Below are 22729 nucleotides of genomic sequence, written 5' to 3' on the forward strand. Positions count from 1 at the left end.
AGCTTAGTGTTAGAGGGTGCAATCGTGGCTCAAGCGTTCGTATCAGTAGAGGCGAGAGAGCAAGTTCGGAACATCCGAAATTTCACATATCGTACACAATGGACTGTGGCCGGGGAATTTCGCTAATTCGTATAATAAAGAAATTCGTATCAACCCGGATCGTATCAGCCAGGTTCGTATCAGATTGTAGTGTTATAATGTTGTATGTAGCATACAGGAATAGAGCCACACGTTCCACCATTCCAGTCATGACAGTAAAGAAGAGCTTCCAGCATGCATTAGTCTCGCATCATGAAAATTTCAAACCCTTGCTTGTGCATTGCTGACACCTACCGACCCAGAGTCTCAAAAGTAACTTAACACAAGAAGGCATGCTCACACTGTTGATCTGCACTTTATTAAGCTCACATTAAAAGTGATGAAAAGTAAGCATGCTGGAAATTTTAGGGATGAATAAATACAATGTGCTGGCTAAGCCAGCATGCAAACTTCCTTTGCTCCAAGCAAGACAGCAGTGAGCGAAAAGCGTTACAGAAAAGTTTCACACACACAGCAGTTCACACAGTCTACAAGCCATGGCCCAGAAGTTTCCGCTTGGATTCTGAGCAAGCCAGTAAGGATGTTCCAGGCAGCTTAAAAATCAAACCATGTGGGCAGTCGTTCAACGGATGCTCTGGCGGAAGATGGTTGAGGCTGTGGCAGTCCTGCCTAGTGTCTGCCGTTTTTTCTTTGCTGGATCAACAGCAAAGCAGTTCCATATACGTAGAGTCTCATCGCCACCAACTGATGCCACCATGGTTCCATCCGGGCTCAGACACATGCCGAGGACACGTGCAGTGTGCCCTGGAGAAAAACAGGACAAAAACCCCCAGGCAGATGAAAAGATGGAAAGTTTTTCTGCCATGAGAACACCTAGCATGCTTATACCCCTTGTGTAGTAAAACTGGGTTCCACGGAACTCTATAATTACTTGCAGTGTTTTCTGGTTTCACCGAGCATCTAAAACCAAGCATGGCTCAGTCCCTACATTTCCTTTCCCCAACTTTGTTTTGGGACCGGGATAGGCTGTGCAATGACACGGTCAGCTATGGGTAATCTTTATCTCAGTAAAACTTCATTCAAAGTCACTGACCACGAAAGGTACTCGAATTAGCGCACACGCATGCAAGCGCGCGCGCACACACACACACAGTGTCAGAGCCGCTCGGTCTTTCTAAGCATGTCAAACAATGCATCCGCACATTGCGTTTTCTGAACTGAGCGCAGCAAATACAAGGAATCCAAGTAAAAAATTTCATTGCAAGAACTCGCTACCTCTATTGGACAAACTTTGCGATTACTCGAAGTAATCAGGTGCCAATAACCTAACTCCCCTACCCGAAGTATACCACAAGAAATGATGCAAACTGGTGTTGCACATAGTCAACCTGTCTTGGGCAAAGAGCAAGAATGGTCGCACCGCGGGACATGCAGAGACTGTGCTAGGGGTGGGAGGTGCTTTGATGTCGGCGCCTTCACTATCCTGACCAAGGCTGGACTTGATAGGAGTGACGAGCATGTGCACCGCTACCTCTAGTCCAGCCAAGCCTTGATGAACCATCGAGAGCAGTTGACAGTGAGCCCGATGCTCCCTGCCGCATTGCAGCGAAGCATATTTTCTCACCAGCCGCGGGCTTCAGCAGTCCACAAACCGTACCGTAGAGTGGTTTTTTTGCTTGAACTACTGGGGCTGGGGCGCTTCGCACATCAAGTATCAGAATCGCTCCGTGACACCGCCTTGCAGCCACGAAGGGCTGTCACCTCACCGGGAGTGGGAATTCCCCGCATAGCACCCCATATATTTGAATTAACCGAACGAGTGCAGGCCACCGGTTCTAATTATCCGGTAAAATTTACAGCATAAATCACGGGACCACAGAAATGCTTCGAATTAAGCAGGATTTCGAATTGATTGCCATGGTTTTGGTTTTATGGGGTTTAACGTCCCAAAGAGACTCGGGCTATGAGGAATGCGCGGTGAAGGGCTCCGGAAATTTTGGTCACCTGGGGTTCTTTAACATGCACTGACATTGCACAGTACACGGGCCTCTAGAATTTCACCTCCATCGAAATTCGACCGCCACGGCCGTGAACAAACCCGCGTCTTTCGGGCCAGCAGCCGAGCGCCATAACCACTCGGCCACCGCAGCCCTAGTCGGAATAATGCCTTTATGCGCAATGCAGGTCTCACAGGCGTGCAACGCAGTAATGCACTTACCGGTGAGCTCTGCCACTTTCCTCATTGATGGGTACTTCCATATGCTCAGCTCATGTTTGGAAAAGCCGTGACCTGAAATGATTTCTTTGTACTCGTCAGACCACAGGAGAGATGAAACCTGAAAAAAAGAAAAAAGATGAGATTGGAGAAAAGAAAGCAACAGCCACCATCAGTGACGCTGCAAGCACAGTACACGGGCTGCTCATGAGTCACTATGTTAACTGATGCACCATTGCCCTGCGATGTCAGGTGCTGCCATCAAAGGGGCGTACAAGGCTCAGATTGCTCTTCCTGAGCAGCCTCTCTCGGCCAATCATTGACTGAACTGCCACCCCCCAAGGTAGGCAGTTCGCTCACAGTCCAGTTGGCAGGTTGTGATGACATCACAAGGTCACGTGACCTAGGTGGCCCGCCTGCCACATAGGTTGCTTCTCTGGGATTTTTTGCTCCCAACAACATCAACGACGACGCAGGCTTTTCTGCAACACTGTGCCCTTAACTCTGTCGCATTAATAGCCAATTCGCACAAATTCCTCAGTGCATTTAATGAATGCTTGTGAAGTCAGTTTCTAAGACACCTGCAAAGCGCATGTTCTGGGCAGATACATGTAATTCTGTTCTGTTTTCGTCCCATTTCCTCAGGTGTTCTTACAGACGAACCTCAATATAACAAACCCAGATATTACGAATTATTAGCTGTCTCAAACTCTTCCTAGATGATTTTAGCACACAGGCGTGTATTAAACTCCCCAGCACCAAGTGGTGCCTGCTCACATGGCAGGCGGCAAGCGCCACAAGTGATTAGTGGTGGTGCAGCAAGCGCTCGCGCCAAGATTCACGCTTTTATCATGCACTGGCGTTCTATCTCTGATTCGCCAAGAACGTCACGCGAAATACAGTTGCATGCAGGGCCAGTAGCCAGGGATTCAGCCCGCGGTGACGCCTTTCGCACCTGTCGTCAGTGCCCCGGAAGCAGCAGCGTGGACGGTTCTAGCCTAGCAGTAGCCATCCTGCATTCATGTCAGCTGCCACGGAGGTGGCGTTAACTGCGATATCTTATGCCGTCACGTGCCGTTTTCTATGCAAGACTGCTGTAATGCGAGAAAACCTCCCTAGCTAGCTAGAGCTTGGTCTGCCGCCACTGCATGCTGGCGATGCTGTGCGGGGAAGACAACCTAACTGGGTTTTGGCACCTTGGTTTTTGCGGCGTCAGGGGTGGAGATATCCCGGGAGCAGGAAAAACTGCATTTTGGCACAGGCTTGGAGTAGGCAAAACAGTTTTTTGAAGCAGGTTGGAAGCACCAAAAGCATGTCCTTTTAGCTTTAAAGTCAAATTTATTTTAGAGCAGTATAAATCAGCTGGTGCATTCACAGCATGCAGAATGCAGTGAGCGGTGAACATACCGTAAAAACCGGACTATAGGTCGGACCGGAATATAGGTCGACCCCCTAACTAACCAATTCTAAAAATGAAAAAGATCTTTTTTCAATGGGAAAAGTACCGAAAGACATCCTTACTTTGAAACAAATGCGACTCGAGAGGTTGGACAATGGTGACAGTATTTAATTTCATTTAAATGCAGCTTGTATGTACACCCGGCAAATTTTTTAACAATATCGCGCACCAATCGGCCCGCATGTTTGTTTCTGGCACAGGCAAGTACGGCGCCGTAGAGCAAAGCCCTCCTCTTCATGAATCGCCGCAACCAGGATGGCGAGTCTTTGAATTGCGCCCTCGTGAGTCTAGAGGCACGCGCGATCTCTGCCGCTTTCACGCGGATGCATTCGGCAGTCACAGGCAGCGATCTTGCTCGCAGCGCAACGTTTCCTTCCTATTCTCGATACACTACGGTCTGCCCACGAAATGTTTTCTTCTGGTTGCTGCAAGTTGTAATACGCAGCTTCTGCCTCCGCCAGTACTGAATGCTCTTTTCGGATACTCCAAATTCGCGCTGTACCGCCAGGTTCCCGTGAGCTTCCTCGTACTCAATCGTGTTTTTCTTGAAGGCGACGGTAAATTGCCGTTAGCTTCCGCTTTGCATCTACTAAAACGCAAAATGGCAGCACTGCTGCTGATGGCGATGGTGATGGAGGCTGTTGACTTCAGCCACCCATTGTTGCAAGACTTCCGTATTTTTTCCGCCAATGACCGGTATATAAGACGGGGGTCGACTTTTCACCATGGTTTTTTGAAAAAAAGTTCGACCTATATTCCGGTTTTTACGGTAATCCTGATGTGCCCCTAGATGGTTTACAACAGTCAAAACAGGCACTGCCACTATTCCGTAGTGCCAGCAACCAAGGCTGCATTAGATGAAGTACTAGTATCAAGCACGGATAGCTATTGCACGCATCTTTCTCATTTCGGTAAGCAGCTTGTTTAACATTGCCAGCAGTTCAGAACGAAGGCAGTTTACATTTTTACATGGCCTTTGAAATCGTGACTGCATGTCGCCATATAACAGCAGATTTTTTTGCCACTGTCGTGCCCCTGTATTTTCCTTCCGCTGCGAGGGTTACACACGCACGTTAATGGGCAGTAGAAAAAGAGCCCTCGACTACATCTTCTGAAGCGGGACATAGCAGCTTACGCCACCAATATCACACGCAGATCATATTTCAGGGAAAGATAATTGCGGATCCTCAATAATACGAAGCATTTTTCTGTTGATCATTAGTACCCTATTAACCATGAGTGCGGCCTTTGGACAAAAGTGCCTTTAAGCAAGCACGTATTGCAGGTTTTTGAACTCTTGTTTTTTTTATATCACACATGTGCCACAACACCCAACTACTGCCACATTACATTTGACATTTATGCAGTAAACCAGCTGGCTTGAATCGAATGCACTTGTAGAAGTAAACTAATTTAGAAACAGAGGCATTTGACTGTTCTGCCAACCGGACTTGCTAAAGCTCAAAAATAAATTCACCACATTCCTATTTGTCAGAACAATTTTAACTAATGTGAGCACTAGTAACTGCAATTTGTCTGGTATGGTACAGTACGGTATGGTAAGTGGGGCTTAAAGTTCCAAAGTAATGCATTGGCTAGGAGGGACACCGTAGTGGAGGGCTTCGAATTTCTGCCAGCTAAGGTTATTTAACGTTCTCTCACATCACACAGCAGACTGAAGTCTCTTGAATTTCGCCTCCATCCAAGTGCAGTTAAATACTGAGACAATCGTATGCTAGAATCACTGTTTAGAGGGCTACGAGATTTGCTGGGAGGCATAACTGGAAATTGGGGTTCCGTGGCCTTGATAGAACAGAACTAGGCTGAATGTACAGACATGTTTCAGTGCATGGGTCCTACAAGTAGGCTCTACAGAGTAGAATCGTGCGAGGTCAGCTTTTCCTCCGTGCTCAGCAGCATTACTTGCTGGTATGAACACTGTGTCAAATAAAACTCTTGCTTTAAGATGCAAGAAAAATGGCGCAATGAATGAGGAGAAAAGTAGAACACAAATGACAGGACCAGCGCCAGGACCGGGCACCGGTCCTGTCGTCTGTGTTCTATTTCTCCTTGTTTGTCGTGCCATTTTCCTTACATCTTAATCTGTCAAAATGTACCTGTGATCCGGTGTCAATGGAGTTTAGATGCGTCCCCATGCTGCAGCTCCAGAACCGAATGCAGCGGTCGGCTGTACCACCACCACTGGCCAGGAGATTGGGCTGCCATGGGCACCAGGCAATGGCCTAGTTTGGAAAAAGAACCACCAAGAGAATGCAAAGAGCCACATCGTGTATAAGAAACTACTTCGCTGTAGTATCACATGATTTCTGAGCTACTACAGTCGAGCAAATCTCACCTCAGAAAGACTCCAATAATTTCAAAGTTCGCAGATGGCAGAAGTGAACATATAAAATCAGCCAGACGTAGCAAAAAAAAAAATTCAACAAAGTGAGACCTGTATCCATTGAAGCCCTGTCTGCTTTCCTGGAGAGGAAGGCAGAGGAATTGGAGCAAGTGCTATAACTCGATAAGACAAGATGCTGTTAGGGTGAGCATAGCTAATGCAGCGCTGCCTTCAGATGTTCTTGAGATATTAAGCACTAGCACGCCCAAGAACAAGGCATAGGAAACATGAGGGGCTCACTGTGCAAAAAAATGAGGGGGAACTCAGAAATGAACAACAAATAAAACCAAGGAATGCATAAAGGATCTGCTGGGTTTCAACCCTACAACCCTAACCAAAAGTAACATCAATGCCAGATTGTGGCCTCTGCCAATCTCTTCTATTGCAGACAAAGTAGGCAGAGAGACCACACAATACAAACACCCTTTTGTTGTCCTAGCTTTATCTACATTCTGAAAGAACAATCAAGAGAGTAACAAACCAAATTTTGCCTGGCCCTAAGTTCACTGCAAAGCCTGTTGGCTCTCAAACAGCCCTGGAGAGAAAGCAGCACCACCAACCTTGACAGCAGCTTGGTGCTCTGTGAATGAATGGAGCGGCTGCACAGCTCCGTGGCTCATGGTAGTGGGCCAGACGCGCAGCAGGTTGTCGTTGCCACCGGTGGCGAGCGAACGGCCATCGGGCGCCCACTTGAGTCCGCACACCTCCTGCTGGTGTGCCTCGAGCGTCCCCACGTGGTGCTGGGGCACACGCACGTCATGGTGGTGCACATAGCCTGAACGGGCGCCACTGGACAGCACATGCCCGTTCCAGCCCAGCGAGCAAACCCGCGACGTGTGGCCCTGAAGCACGCGCAGCCGCTTGCGCTGCCGGATGTCCCACAGGTGAACCTGGGCCATCATAATCCCTATCAAGCCACCTATGTCCAGTGCAGGTCAAAGGCCACTCCCATCAATCTCCAATCAAACCTGTCACCAACTGTGACCCCCCCCCACATAGACTTCCAGACATCCTCCCACCCGACTGTTGCCACCTGCTATACTGGCTTTTTGTTAAGGGGAGACTCTCCTCGGAAAAACTTTTTTTTTTGTAACAACAGCTACATTACGGTAGCATTTTGAGCCTTCAGCGTGGCGGCGCCGCCACGGTGGCTGGTCACATGGTGCGTGGTGCGAAGCAGCTGCCAGCGGCGTGGCGCGCAGGTGAAACCGTGTGGGGGGGGGAGTGGAGAGGGGCAGAGAGTGAATCCACATCCAGGGACGAAGATGAAGAAGGAACGATCAGCGAAAGACTGACTTTGGAATTACACTGAGCGAGTACCACTCGGCCAGCTGTAGCTATTGCGTTGCTCCAGGTTTAACTAGATCTAAACCACTGCCAATTTTTTTAATTATGAAGTTAGATGGCTGAAATTTGCACACCTGGTATAAATTAAGCTTCTGTTATGAAATATGTAATCAGTTTTTTGATACCTACACAATTTTTCTTAATAATACAAAATTACAGAGCATCTTAAAGCACCCTGGGTAGTTCATTACAAGCCACAGAATGTTGAAATCTAGGTGAAATTATTTGTCTGCATCTTTTTCAGCCAAAAAATTCATGAAAAATTAGTGTCATTTTCTTTTGTACTTCAGTCTGTTGGTATGATACTCTTATAAAAATATGGTGAGACTAATTATATACAAGATTTCCACACTCTATGCGCCCCAAGGAAAATCTGTGCAAAATTTCAGTGTGATCCAAGAAGTACAAGAGGAAAAAAATTAAGTGCACAAACTTTAAGAATGGGCAAAAACATCAATTTTAGAAAAACTCAATTGAAAGTTTATTTGTATGTTGGATGCCAAAATTCTCCCTCAATTCACATGAAACTGGGTGGTAATGTAGCTCAACATGTTGGCCACTAGCCCTACAGGCTAGAACCTAGTCAGCTGATCGTATCTGACACCTATCGAACGCGCACCGCTTTCAAATTGATAGCGAAACTATCGCAGGGGCTGCCACCGCACTGCTCTGCGTCGCTGCCTTCATGGCTGTTGGTACCAGTGTGTCGCGACTTATTCACAGCAGAAGCTGCTGCTGCCGGGCATGCTCCATTTGCACACCCGAGCTCCAAGAAAAAAAAAAAAAGACCTTTCCGCTTGTTTTCGACCTCAATCACCGCGATTTCGCACATCCCGCACATGGCACTGCTAACAAGTCTGGTCAGTGCTTCAACTTCGCAGATAACGACGCTTGCACCGGTTCTGCTCTCTGCTATCTCGTCATCCTGGAACGCTGCCAACTTCTAGACGCGCTCATGAAGTCAAAAGCGTCACAGATAAAATCAGACGTGCTTCACTTTGCAGCGCTGGAAGGCGTGCTGCCGTTCTGCTTGCGTAGAGGGCTTGCAGCGTCCCGCAGCATTCGTGGCTCTTTTTCGCTTCTGCTTGCGCTTTCCCATGCACGGGCGTGCAGTCCGGCTCTTCCGGATACGAAAGGTACACTTCTCATTCATCATCGGAAACTTCCAATAATGAAAACAAACGCTCAGTAGCCGTGCGAGGCGATCTGACACGAGCGGATACGAAAGTGCTGGGGTGGCTCCACTGCATGGCGACAACCAATGGCGACCTCGGAACAGGAGCACTCGGAAGACACGGGAAAAAAAAGTTCTTTATATTTCTGTGAAAATACGAAATTGACTGTTGTGCCAGTCAAAAGCAGAAGGCTTAGCCTACTTTTTTGCAAGAGGCTACAATGGCGGCCAGTGCCGCTGCACTGAGCGGCAGCAGCTCAAAAATGGCCAAAACTGGGCAGCGCGCGCGACTTTTTCGGTCACTGCGCGTCATTTAGATGCTTTTTTTACTAACTTCTCATACCGATCTCGCTTTCATATTTTGCTGCATGAAAGTAGGGTGTTCAAAGATGGTAAAACAAGCAAAAACAGAAAACTGAAAACATTTTAAATGCCTATTTTTCAACCCGCGTCTCCCCTTAATATTTAAGCTCCGACAGACACAGAAATGTGTAGGTGCGGACTGACAAAGCAACAAGAGAAGAGGTCCAACCTGACTGTCCGATGTTCCCAAGGCCAGGTATGAGCCGTCGCCACCCCAGGATGCGGAGCACAGATACTCCGCAGGAGAGGGAAGCTCAAGCAGCTGATCCACCTCTCCCGAAGAGGCATCCCAAGTGTACACCTGCCCCTTGAGGCACACGACTAGCAGGTTAGTGGTAGACCAGTCCATCAGGTTAAGGTCTGCAGAAGAGGAAAAGGCAAGAAAAGGACGAGTATCGCAGGCAAAGACTGGCTTGTTCGCATAGCACAGCACCACTTGGTCAACTCTCTGATGTTACATTCAAATTAAAAAACAAGCATTCCAGAGAAATGTTATTTGTAATTGCAGCCCAGCAAACTTATATAATGGCCACAGTTAAAACAATCAGTTGTTTGTTATGAAAGTTGTGCTACTGTCAAAATACAACCTTTGTCCGTAAAGTTTAGAGACTGATTTATTTTCTTCTCTAGAAATGATTCCCCAAAGCAAACGTTGGTACTTATGTGTAGCGCCATCTTTTCAGGCTAACCTGAGCTATCTGTGTTAATTGCTGCGGCAGCTGCTATACGGTGCTACACGTAGAAAATATGTTGTCACTAGTCGTCTGCGCATTCTACTGTGAGTGAATGTGGAGAGATGAACGTCCTCCTCGAACAGCGTGTAAACACAAAATTCTGTGTGAAGTTTGGCAAGACGTATGACACCAGATGTATGAGCTCCTTTGTGACGCTTACGGCAACGAGACATTATCGCAGGCGCGAGTTTTCGAGTGGCAAAAGAGGTTCGTTCAGGGAGAACGTCGGTGGAAGACTACACAAAGCAGGGGTGCCCTTCAACCTCACGGAACGAAAATAACGTGGCTCGGATCAGGGAAATCGTACAGCAAGACCGCACCATTACAGTCCGCATGCTATCAGATGCTCTCAACATTAGTAAGACAACATGCCACTAAATTTTGCATGACAACTTGGGGAAACGGAAGCTGAATGCCGCACTCCCTCATACAGGACCAGAAAGGACACGCGGGGATCAGTGAGCGCTGACTTGCTCTCCGACAGCATCATTCATTGCTGAAGACGAAACATGGTGTTTTCAATACGACCCTGAAACAGAGTCAGAGCGCCAAATGGCGGTCCACAAGCTCTCCGCGTCGAGAAAGGTGTGGCCAAAACAAAGACGATGCTGATAGTTTTTTTCTATGCCAGAGGTGTCATACACCACGAGTTCGTCCCACAAGGGCAGACAGTGAATCAGGAGTTTCATATCCGCGTGCTCCAACACATACGTGATGCACTGCGACGCCGTCGCCCTGACTTATGGCCGTCTGGACAATGGAGCCTTCTCCACGATAACGCGAGGCCGCACACTGCTCTCAACGTGAAAAAATTTCTCACCAAGCACAGCATTACTGCACTTCCCCATCCGCCACACTCGCCAGACGTCTCCCCCATGCGATTTTTTCCTGTTTCCTCGTGTGAAGAGAGCCCTAAAAGGTCACTGGATGGGGAGCGTGGAGGCCATTCAAGTCGCCAAGACAAAGGAGCTGACAGCCCTGCCAAAAGAAACGTTTTCGAACTGTTTCCAAGACCTCAAGAAGCGTTGGAAGCTGTGTATAGACAGCATGGGAGAATATTTTGAAGGGGTGCTGCACAAATGATTTCAATGTTAAATGCATTTTTTTAATGGACACAGTCTCGGAACTTTACGGACAAAGGTTGTAGTAAAAGGGCATTGGTACAGCATCTGACAACGTAAACAACCGTGGCCATATCATCTAAGAGCAAATGAGGAGGCACTGCAAATTACACAAAAATTATTTACTTACATACAATATGATCACACGAACGTGCAGTGCATTGCCAGCTATGCACAGAGTAATGACTGAAAACCTTCAGTCTGTATTGACTTTTGACATACTATAAGCAGAAGTTGAGACATTCTAACTTAATTGTTTAATTCATATCTTTTGACAAGGATGCAGCTCTAGAGAAATTTTGGTAGGAAATTATCGACTTCAAGTAACACTGACCCGTTCGTTACGCACTGGGGTGCAACTGCACACTTAAAATGCGCCGAACTCACAGAAGTCGTCCCTGATGTCAGGGCAGTCCAAAATGCGTTCTGCAGTCTTTGGTATGTACCGAGCGTTCTTCTTGGCTGATGGCAGCTGCTTAGACGCACTGTAAAGAACCCGATTGCCTCCGTGTCCTGCGGATGACAGAGGTAATGCGAAAACTGTAAATGCATCAACGAGCCAACTTCCAAATTACTGGCTCGTGCACATGAGTTCTATACTTCTTTAGTGCTTAGGCAGGCGGGTGGCTTTGAATGTGTAAACACAATGTAGGAAATCAAGCTGCATTGGATATTTAAATTTTATAGCATTTATAGAGCTCCTTTGTGCTAGTTTAATTTTAATTTTGTATTTTATTGTTTCCTGAGCATAAGGATAGCAGCTCTCAATAGCACTTCAGGAACCGGCTTGGGGTCAAGCAGGTTAGGGTTCGATCAAGATTGAGTTGGCCATGTAGCAACACAGGATCAGCATTGTGCTTGTTTACGATCGAAGGAGACCGTGTGACAGTGCTATAAAATAAAATACAATGACAGACAGCCACACTGCCCACTAAAACATTCAGATTTCAAGGATACCGGAAAAAATGTCAGACTGTCCAAAAAGAAATAAGCCGCCAAATATGCGGCAAAGCTTTGAAAGCAGGTTTCACTGAATTATCAGTGATCAGCACGTGAAGAGCACGCAGTTTAGGACCATTGGATAAACAAACAGCAAACAATGCTGTAAGAAAGGAGAGCACAGAGTGGCACCGGAACGACAATGCAGCTCCTAAAAAGGAAAAGGAATTACCAGCAACATGCCAATCAGTGTTGTCCAAAAGGGATGTGCAGCTAGGTTCGTTTCACCGGCTGATACTCAGCAGATAGCTGCTGTCGTCACGGGCTCATGGGTTTTTTTTTTTCCCCTACTAGCAATGGGGGCTCTCCGACTGATATGCCTGCCGTTAAGCACAAATCAGATTGCACAGGCTGCAGTGTGCCATGCAGTAGGCAGGATATTTTCATGATCACTTGTCCTGTCGGAACCTCGGCTCTGTTCCCCTTTAATAGCTCTAAGTCAAATTCTGCGAGCTGTCCTTCCCACATACCACAGCTTACCAAAAACAAGATAGCGGAGCTCTTGCTAGAAGTTCTGTGGAGCCAACAGGACAAGCGCCACGGGTGTGGCCGTGAGGAATGACCCATGTTGAGAAAAATTGAACACAAGCTGCTAGATTTCAAGTTGTGAATAATCACCTGAAGTGGGTGCTTGGCCATCTTGTTTTCATCAACTGTGGCATGTGGGAAAGCACACTTGCGGAATTTAAAATGAGGTTCAAACCCAGCAGCATCAGACGACGTAAGCTGTGGAATGCTACTACCACACAAAGGTGAAGAAAGCAGCGACGACACTTTTGGAGTGTGTTCCGGATGCTATCAACTCAATCTTCGGATAATTTGCATGGACACAGGATTTGTCACGGTCAAATTTATGGCAAAATTTATAGCAGTTGGCAGTATTTGGTCACTGCCAAATAGTATCTGAAATGTTTTGAATACCCATCTTCTGAATAAAATATAAACCAAATAACAAACATTCGATTCGTATTTGAAATTCAAAATCACACACTGCTAGTATTAACACATTTCTACAGTTTCTTTTTCCTTTTTTTTTTCATTCGGCACAGTTTCCCTTACATTTACTTTTAAGCTAGTGCAATGTTTCAAAACTAGCAGCACCAGCAAGGTTTCTAGTGACCCATTGGTACACATTCTCATTCTGCTCCCCGCAGGAGAGGGAAGGAGGGAAATAAGAAGCGGCATAGACCTTCGGGTGCTGCGGGGGCTTTGTCACTGCATGAGAGAATGCGAAAGTTTGCAAGGTCCGGACAAAGTTGGTCCTCCAGAAGTGCCCGGTAATCTCCATTCTCTATGTCCTCTTGATTTTCCTGGTTGTTCAACTGAAACACAAACATTAAGTATGAACAGCTCTGTGCTTTGGCTACAGAAAGTACAGTATTGCATACAATAAGGCAACGATTAGCCTGAATGTGCAATAGTTTGACCAAGAAAGCCGTTGTATCAAAAAAATCACAGCTAAACTGCACAAGCAACAAGTGCGTTGAATGGCACTCCCCGTAGCAGCAGCAAAGGCAAGCCTTGCAATGCACACGCGATCTAGAATACATCAGATAAGGTTTGTTTGTGGGTTGCTTGCTTCGACATAAGTACAGACTAAAACAGCCCTAAGTTTAAAGGCCAGATGCAAGTCAGTGCCTGTATGCATTTTTTTACATTTCTCATCTTTGTGCTGTTTATAATGTGTGGCTGAAAGTACATTGTTTCTCTGTCCTAGCTTAACTCCTATAACTCAACCAAAACAAGCAGTTATCTGCAAGAAGCTAGCAGAGAAGCAGAACAGTTGAGGCAAAGCAATGGTACTGAGCAACCGCATCAAAAGTAAACAAAGAATACAGTGAAACGGCAAAGAGCATACTGACTGTCAGTGGCAAAAGGCCATTTTGAAATGCAAGGATCAAATTTCTATCACCGAGTCAACCCATGCACCACACTAAGTTGCCAGACTAATAACACGAGCGAACATGCTGACTGAGCACAACCAGGCGCAGTAATGAAAGCTGCAAGTGTTAATGCCCCAGCATGTGTTTTCCACTAAAGAGCAGCAAAGCAGAAACCATTGTTTCAAACATTCAGACAAGCAAAAAAAAAAAAAAAGCTGCAGACAATACATGCCACATCTGGCCATCAAGGACCAGGATAAATAAAAGAAAAAAAAGAAGCAAACTGAATATGAAAAGCTTGAAGTATACCAACCATATAATTTGCCAGCTCAAACTGCATTTTTTGACGGTTTGGTATGAAGCGATCCCCGCCATTTCGACCAACTGGTGTCGTCTGTTTCGCTGCATTTTTGTGGCTGCGATTGTGCTTGCCTGCAAGAGGTACAAGTATTATGCAGCCTTGCAATAAGTGGTAAACTATGTCAAGCAAAGAGCAGAAGACGTAAAGTGAAACTGTATAGACATGCTAGTTTAGTAACAGGTAGTGTTAAGCGTTCAATATATTATGCACTGTTTTATTCTCTACTCCCATGCTGCAATGTTATTTCGGTTACGACAACCCATATAAGTCTCGACAGGCTCGTTCTCACACACACAAAAAAACCATGCTAACAGCAATTGAGTGGTATTATAGAAGACCACGACATCTGCGCACTGCCGCACTATATTCCACAACCCCAGCATGCTCAAAGCCAATCAGATTTATTGCTTTCCTTTGTTTCAGTACAAATTATGGCAAAGAAACACTAATTTACCAGGTTTCCTGTGTTCTTAATAGGTTCTATCTGAATTTGACTTATGCATGAGTAAAAATTATTTAAATGCAACACTAAACAATACCTAATTAAGAACACAAAAGTTTTCTTCGCTGTAAAAATTAGTTTTCTGCAGAAATTATTTTCATGTCAACCTAGCACATCGATTGAATATGTTTGCAAATGTGGATTGGACAGCAATTGCCTGTGTTGAGATTGATGCCCATTGATGACGATTGTATATAAAATTGCAATTATTTTGTTCATTTTGTTTTCGAGCCTAGTTTATGTGTTCCTGTAGCTCTTGTGTGAATACAACAATCAGCGTAAAATATGTATGTTTTGAACAGTGCTGAGATGTATATGTTTGTGCTGTGTAACGCCATATGACTGTTCTGTTAAATTGTGCTAGGTTGCAAAGGTGTCCGGTTTTTCAACGTTTAGCGTCAGCTGCCTCTTTCTGTAGAAAAAATTTAGCTCAAATTTAATTTTTTTTTTGTATTAAGATGCACAGAGTAAAAGCCATGTCAGAGTCTGTGCAATTGAAGGCTCTATAGCAAGGGTCTCGACCTCATTTTGCCATGCCAGCTGCTTTGACAAGCATTTGTCTCCCATGGGCAAGTAGCCAAAAAGAACACAAGTACTTTTTTCACATTTTTTCTTCTTCACCTGATTTCCATAGAGTAGTTACTATAACATGTTTAAATTGATGCATACAATGACCCCATAGTCCTTTTTCTCACACTCAAATAACCATCTAGCAACAGCAAATTTCTCAGCAAGGGGTGCCTTACTGTACACCCCTTGCAGAGACTGGCAATGTCACAAAAAGCACAAAGAGCAAGGCCTCAAATCCAGCAGCACAGTTGCCATGCCTCATATATATATTGCAAGCCAATAATCAAAAACCAGTTTTCTATGTACTTGAAAAGATGCCATTGTCCTGAAGCCTTCGCATTTAAATGCCAAATACTACCATGTGGTAACACATAGCCACACGATTTTTCTTGTGCAGCCATTATTTGACTACATTCAGAGCACACTACACAATGAAGTGAAGTACATGAATAACAGGTATCAAGGTAGATTCTGTCCTTCTACATGGCAAAGAACCACAAAAATGGCTGTCCTTTGCAAATCATTATCAGCGAGCGCAATAAGAGGCAGAAGCCTCGCCCCTACCTCGTGAAAAATTCCGTGCCAGTATCGGAGCACCTGCAACAAGAGCGCCCCATTGGCATGAGCGCCTCCTCAGTAAAACTGACCTACTACTGCCTGCCATATGCCGCACTACTCAAAGTGGTCAGCGACAGCATCAACGATTATGGCAGTGCAAGGTTTCAGAACGCCAGCGGAACTGATTGTTTATTTGCGCAAGAGCACCACAGACTGACATTGGATGATCTCATGATGGAAGCAAAATTTATAGCAAGTGACGAGTATTAAACATGAGTGACCTTCAATAAATGGTAAACGTAGGTGGGAGTCAAATGCTCACTTAAAAGACGAATTGCAAAAAAAAAAAAAAACAATTTTCTTTGAAATGTTGAGTGCTGTTAATGTGATCGATGAATTAGATGCAAGGAAAAGTTCAGGGAGAAGTGAGATTCATTCTTGTAAACTTCTGGAAAAAATGCTCTGCTGCCACTATCACACTGATTACACTCAATGAAAGCATGCACAACTCATTATGACCACACTTATCACATAACGGTCAAGGGCTTGAGCAGACGTGCACTTTTATTTATTATGTTATTTATATTATATTTATGTGAGCCTTTTATTCTATCATGCTGCACTGTGCACCTTTTCCCCTGTATTTGTTTTTTTCCTTGGTCTCACCTACAGATGTTCCTGCACGTCACCGAAATTAAATCCGCCAGCTGATAGTCAGCACATAAGGTGTCTGGTTCTATTATGCCCCATCCTTCTTGCTGTTTTAAGTAGTGCAGAGAAGGCTATGTATAAGGCGTTTCGCTTTTATTTCACAGCAGCGAAGAAAAAAACTGAAGCCTCAACCAACTTGTTTTCCAAACATTCATCTTCCTAAACCTGCAGAAATGTGTAAAACTGTAAAACAACATCTAAAAAAATTGTCGGTAAAGCAAGCAGGAGGTGTGTCATGCTTGTGGGAATCCTGTAGCCATTGACACTGACTGGCATGAGCTTTGCGTACATAAGCATATCCTCCCCTGTTTTGCTGCCAAGTTCCATGAACTCTGAGATCTATCTGTTGATGCTCAAGCTGAGCTATTCGGAAGGCTGTGCCCTGCTGATGATGAGATCTACTGAAATGACTGCCCTCAGCTAGTATATAGACTTCTAAGAGAGCCAGGCCAACCCACCAGGAGTCTTCCTTGGAGTCTTCGAGGGCGTCTTGCTGATGGAGATGCTAGTCTGACACGCAGAGATGTTGTGTGATGTGTTGAGCAGAACTGAGGTGGAAAGAATAGATGTGTTGATGGCATTTAGAGCAGAGTTGTCCATCGTCTTGCAGGGACGCAGGGGACCTTTGCTACTGTTGGCATCCTTGCAGTCTCTGTCAGCCAACGGGCAGGACATGATGCTGTAATGAACACGGATTGCTTGTCAAACATACATGTTAAGTACAACAACCTGCAGTGGCTATTATGTATAAACAAGATTAAAACAGAAAACTAAGTAATGCACTGAGATCACATGCTCGCCATACAAGATGCAAGTTGTTTAAATTGGCTTTTGTATTTTGGTCTCTCTCTCACCCGTTGCGCACATTCAAAAGAACTGCTGTTTGCATGCATGTTTGCAGTATGAGGCACAGTCAGCAAACCACATCAAAAACCAAGCTAAGCTGCATTATCCCCGTCAGACCCCACATACATTATAATGCACATTTGTCTCGTATGGAATTTCTGCAGTCAAATTTAATGCCATTAATTGCTTACTGCCACTAAAAAGGATTCTGAGCTTGTCTTTTTATCATGGGAACTTACCTACACGCTCCAAACATTCCTAGAAACTTCGAAAATGTTGCCCTGTGCGGCAGATTTCTCTATTAAATGGAATTAAACGTCCCTGCTGCCGCCGCTTTTTTTCTCACCTATGAAAGTAGGAGGAGTCAACTAAAATGTGGAGTGCCTCTCAGCCAGCAGAGACGGCTTGCTGCTCTGCCATCGGCGAAGTGATACACAAAGCAAGGAGTCCACGCGTATTATTTCCATGAGCCTAATTTGTAGCATGTTGTATGCAACTAAAAAAATTTATTCACCAAATCCTAAAAAACAAAAGAGCAAAATCGACTGGCTGAAAAGCACTCCACGCACTGGTTGACTTCTACTCTCAAAAACAAGTAAAAAAAAAGGCGGGAACTGGGACATTTAATTCGATTTATATGGAAATCTGTCGCAGAAGACAATAATTCCAAGGTTCTAAGCATGCTCGGAGCGAGTAGATCGAGTTCTCATGGTAAAAAAACGAGCTCAGAATCCTCTATAGTGCACCTTTAATGGCGTTAGCCTTGCTGCCATTCACAACCTACTGAGTTTGTCACAACTCATTCGCCCGAGCAATGCATGCTCTCATCCCCATTCCACAAGCAGGAGCTTGCAACTTTGGTAGTAACAACTTCATATCCAGTAGAAAATGGTTTATTTGTAACTTTCACTCAGATGAAACATCCCTACTGCATTTTTGATGAGAAGGGCACCAATTGTGCAAGCACTCATGACAATCTCTGCTAGTGTGTTCACATGAGAGTTTATGGCTACTTAGTTGACTTGTCAAGCAAGAACAGCAGCATTTTATGCGAAATAATTTTTTTATTACATTTGAACGACACTGCCGAGATATTGTGCTCATCAGCAATGTTTATATTTGCAAGCCTTGTCGTCATTGTGACTTTCGTATAATGAATTAAATGTGGACGTGTAGCACCAACTCCGAAAATAATGGCAATGACAAACTTAAGGCCCTAAGCATTTACTGCCATTTCTTGTGCGCGTGTGACACAGGTATCAGTGCCCTTGGAAGTCGCAGAGCACTCACTGTGCTCCCATGCAGTTAAGCTTTTCAAAAATTGTGAAATGATAGGGGCACTCTGAGCAGCCTCCCAAGTTGGTGGATTTTGTCAAAACCTCATTTTTGCTTCCAGATGCCGAGCAGCTCCCAAGCCTCTTCTGCTTTTCCATGAGATTTCTTGAAATTTCGATCTTAATACGCATTTTGTCATGCATGTAAAACGCTGTTGCAAGTTTATGTATGCCCAGTGGCCCGTAGCAGAGAGCATACAAAAAAACTCAAAGGAAGAACTGTTGCACCTCCAGCTGCCAGATTATGTGTGTACAGTACACATTACAGGGACCGGCAAGACATGAGGTAATTATTTGGATTAACGCTAATAGGCTGAGCTTTTGCTCACATCTGACGAGGTTATATCTCGCTGAAACCTATATTCCAGCCCTCCGCAGAACAAGTTGCACTGACACTCTTATAAAAAAACTTCAATAAATGAGAAAAAATTAGCTTTGGATACAGATTTGGGTTACTTAAAAAGCACAAAAAAAACTAAGGAAGTTTAACATCCACATATTTGCTGTGAAAAGCAGCAAGACCAGAATCTTTTACTTTGTACTCAAGATAAAACACTTGCATCATTGAAAATAGGATCATTCCTGGATTTTGTATTAAATATTGTTACTGATGCTATTACACTGTATTTAATCACCTGGCAGTTTAGTGTAGTCAGTTGCTATATGTAGAGCCACTGAAATAAGATTCACAGTATGTTTCTCAAAGCCACAGACAATGGTGCTATATAGTACACTGCGGTTGCCAAAAAATGACCATACAAGGCACACAGAATTAGTCTTGCTGGCTTTGGTTGGTTTACGAGGTTTAACGTACCAAAGCGACTAAGGCTCAGGAAAATTTCGACCATATATGTTTCTTAACGTGCACTGACATCGCACAGTACATGAGCCTCTAGCATTTCTCCTTCATCGAAATGCAACTGCCATGGCCGGGATCAAACCCGCGTTTTTCAGCACCCAAGCACCATAACTACTGAGCCCCTGCAGAGGTTGAAAAATCAGTCTTCCAATTAGCCACTGCTTCCTACAGCAAGGTGAACATGTTTTCAATGGGAAACTGGGCTTTCACTCCAGTAGGCTTTGAGTACCATTAACATAAGGTAGTAACCAGTGTCACACTTACCCTTTTTTTAGCAGTTTGTTTTGTCTTAAAATAAATTTCCAAAATGATAAAAACTAAGCTGTGTAAAGTGCCATCTATTTCAAAGTTTTTGCAGTTCTAGGCAAGGGCAACGTGGCCTGTAAAGCTCTGCAAACAATAACTGCAGAAGATCCCACATCCACAGATACTTCAATTCCTCAGGCTCTCCACAAAATTCCCCCGTGCAGAAGTGAAGAAGCTATAAGACTGCAAGTCAAACCTTTTACTCAGGCTAAATGCCTTACATGGCTGTGTCTATTCTGCTGGCAGCCGGAATTCCCAAGCTGAAATTCTGCCGGAGCTCACCTAAAAACCAAGTGACACTTTACCATGAAATTGATTTTTGGTACTTTTACAGTCACCTTTCAGGAAAGAAAGTGCTCCGAACATTCCGTGCTGCACTGCAGCTATGAATTTTCATCTACAGAAACTTACCTGCTTGTGTTGCAAGCTCCTGAAAGGAGCTAAGTATTTAAGCTTTCTTTTTGAGATAGTCATGCGAGACAAATAAAATGCGGTGTTGAATTTTAGTGCACTGAACATGGAAACAAGTTACTGGGTGCATAATCACTGCAAAAACAATAAAAAACAAGACTGAACGAGGGGGGAAACAGCGTGCACCACTAAAGGTTTCAGTTCGTGAGCTCGAGACTTGCATCCGCATTCGATATGAGGGTCATTACAGAGCTTAGCTGCTTTTTGTGGCAATTTGTGCACCTATTTTTCATTGAGTCCACGTTCGGCTTGTCGAGCCGCATGATCTTTTAAGCTCACCAGAGACAAACTCTCAGTAGCCAAGAATGGCCGCAAGAAATAACAGAGGAACTACTCTCAAGCTGTTGCCAATCGCTGGCAAGAGCCGGGTCTATCTGGCACTTCTCCCAGAAGCGGCAAAAACGAACTGTGCCGGGAGAATCGGGGCCGTGAAAAGTGCAGACAAATTGTTCTCACGATGACCGATGCGTTATAGGCTGTATCCACATCCAGTGTCCAGCCCGAAACAGCTGCGCTCGAGACTCGCTGTGGCGTGTCTCGTGGCTCGAGCTCGCGCCGGTGTTCGACCGCCTCGCTGGCCGATTAAGCCTACCCCGTTTTCCAATTCAACACAAATGTAACTTATCAGGAGGGAATGCCGTAAGAAAAGGCAGTGCATTTTGTAATACCTACCTAAGCTGTGCGGCCTGCAGAGGAGGTGTGGTTGATGACGCGCTAGAAAGTCAGAATACGCCACATGAGAAACATGCCGTCATGACGAAAAAAAGAACAGTAAAATCCATTTTCAGCTGCCAACAAATTTTTGACAGTTTGTGACCTAGCTAGTCGTACGCCTGAAGACTGAACACAGAAGTCGATTTCACCGAAGGCCCACTGTTGTCACCGACGGCAATTTTTCGCGACATCCCAGCGGAACTAAACCCGAAATACACCGTCCCAGGCATAATTTACGTTTGCCGCTCAGCCACTTTAATGCTAAAAGGCGAAGACAAAATGGTAAAATGAAAGCAGCACAGCACACCTCACAGCAAAGCAGGACAAACAAGTGCAACCGAATCTCCGAACGAAAAATAATCGTTGCAAATTACGCTCTGCTTATTATGACCTAAGAGCGGTTTACCTTGTTGTGCAGTAGTCCAGGCGCCAAGTGAGTCCAAGTTCCAGAGCTACAGCAGGCAATAACGGCCACTGAAGGCTCGTTGCTACCAACCGTCCAACTGCTCCAACCGCCAAGCGGCAATGGACAGCTCTCCAGCCGGAGCCCGCAGTTTGAACGAGGGCGCACAATTGCGATTGGCGTGCCAAACACAACCTTTTTGCCACTGGTAGCAAGGATGGCAGCACAAAACTATCTAATTCATGAATGCTTTAAATTTGAGTTTAGCACATTATTAAACATAAAAGCCTACAATATGAAGCGAAGTCAAAAAGTCTATTGCACCAAAAATGTCCATGTAGGGCACGGTAGTTAAGGTAAAATAAATAAAACACTCATTTTGAGCATTTTTTTTTTAGCTCGTTTATGACGCCACCACATGAATGTCACAAGCGTCACAAAGACATGCACAAAACCACAAAACCGTGCACTATTTCCTTTGCGTGTTGTGCTTTACACCGTAACGTGCTGTATTTTCTTTGCGCGTTGTCCTTTCCGCATGTAACGGCGCAAAGAAAATACAGGAAATGCCTTAAGCTCTTTATGATGTTATTCCACCGCGAGATGGCTGCACGAATAGGTGAAGTTCCATGACAGTGTCATCAAAGAAGGGTCCGGACTAGTGTTCTGGAAGGCTCTGTGCGGACACTTTTATTTTGTCGATGACTGCAACTAACACTTCGTTATGTATGCATAGACAGCGCTCATACAGTGCAATTATTATGCGGAAATATCCATGCCGTATTGTTTTAGTAGTAAGTAGACACAATTCAGCGTAGCGCGTACCGCTCCACCAGTGCGCAAGCGCTGATTGGTTTCGACACGGCAGATGTGCGCACCGCTGAGAAACCGCTGGCTAGAGTTACTAGATATAGCATAGCGCGATCTGCGATCCGTTGCCGTGATACACTTCCGCCAGGCCTCACTGCGCGTGCGCGGAACGCCTTGAAGGCGCCAGATGACGCCCCGTTTCCGTCAGTTGCGTGCGTGCCTGCCGCGTCGGGACCAATCAGCGCGTACGCAGTGGTGGTGCCCCATCTGGTGCCCCCAAGGATATATATATTCGTAATTATAAAAACTGATATATGGATATTAATTACGGTGGGCTACACGCCCCTCTATAAGGAGCCTAACAGTAATTGTTAAAAGTTAGCTATTCAATATTAGTTAACCAGCCTGCTAGTTTGCACATATTTGCTGTATTCTGATGTACTATGCTGCTGAAAATGCTATTCCGAAAAAAAGCATTCTTCTAACACAAAAAGCCAATTGTTAAAATTGTGCAAAGCCTTAGGTGAAACACGCTGTATACTCTAG

General features: G+C 45.1%; 1 protein-coding gene across 4 annotated transcripts; it reads right to left on the reverse strand.

Annotated features, from left to right (window-relative positions):
• Positions 1–375: 375 nt before the first annotated feature.
• LOC144128645 (cell division cycle protein 20 homolog) lies at positions 376–21525 on the reverse strand. Of its 4 annotated transcripts, XM_077662195.1 has the most exons (12): positions 21377–21508; positions 20929–20970; positions 16899–17119; positions 15736–15768; positions 14052–14170; positions 13045–13177; positions 11244–11369; positions 9171–9361; positions 6678–7007; positions 5831–5956; positions 2258–2375; positions 376–843 (listed from the first exon to the last, which is right to left on the reverse strand). In XM_077662195.1, exons 3-12 carry the CDS (start codon positions 17113–17115, stop codon positions 662–664), a joined length of 1575 nt encoding a protein of 524 aa, XP_077518321.1. In that variant the 5' UTR covers positions 17116–17119; positions 20929–20970; positions 21377–21508; the 3' UTR covers positions 376–661. The 4 variants fall into 4 exon arrangements, with proteins under 4 accessions (XP_077518321.1, XP_077518323.1, XP_077518322.1 ...); XM_077662197.1 differs by lacking the exon at positions 15736–15768 and having other exon boundaries at positions 21377–21525; XM_077662196.1 differs by lacking the exon at positions 20929–20970.
• Positions 21526–22729: the final 1204 nt, after the last annotated feature.

This window comes from Amblyomma americanum, chromosome 4, assembly GCF_052857255.1.
Source record: "Amblyomma americanum isolate KBUSLIRL-KWMA chromosome 4, ASM5285725v1, whole genome shotgun sequence".
NCBI classification, from domain to species: domain Eukaryota; kingdom Metazoa; phylum Arthropoda; class Arachnida; order Ixodida; family Ixodidae; genus Amblyomma; species Amblyomma americanum.

What these genes read in the sequence shown, in the direction of transcription:
- LOC144128645 (XM_077662196.1), bottom strand. Translation starts at nt 17,115, where the DNA reads ATGTCCTGCCCGTTGGCTGACAGAGACTGCAAGGATGCCAACAGTAGC. An exon ending in TGGGAACATCGGACAGTCAG is followed by an intron (nt 7,008 to 9,170) that starts GTTGGACCTCTT and finishes ATGATGGCCCAG; the next exon opens with GTTCACCTGTGGGACATCCG. An exon ending in CCATTGACACCGGATCACAG is followed by an intron (nt 2,376 to 5,830) that starts GTACATTTTGAC and finishes TCTTTTTTTCAG; the next exon opens with GTTTCATCTCTCCTGTGGTC.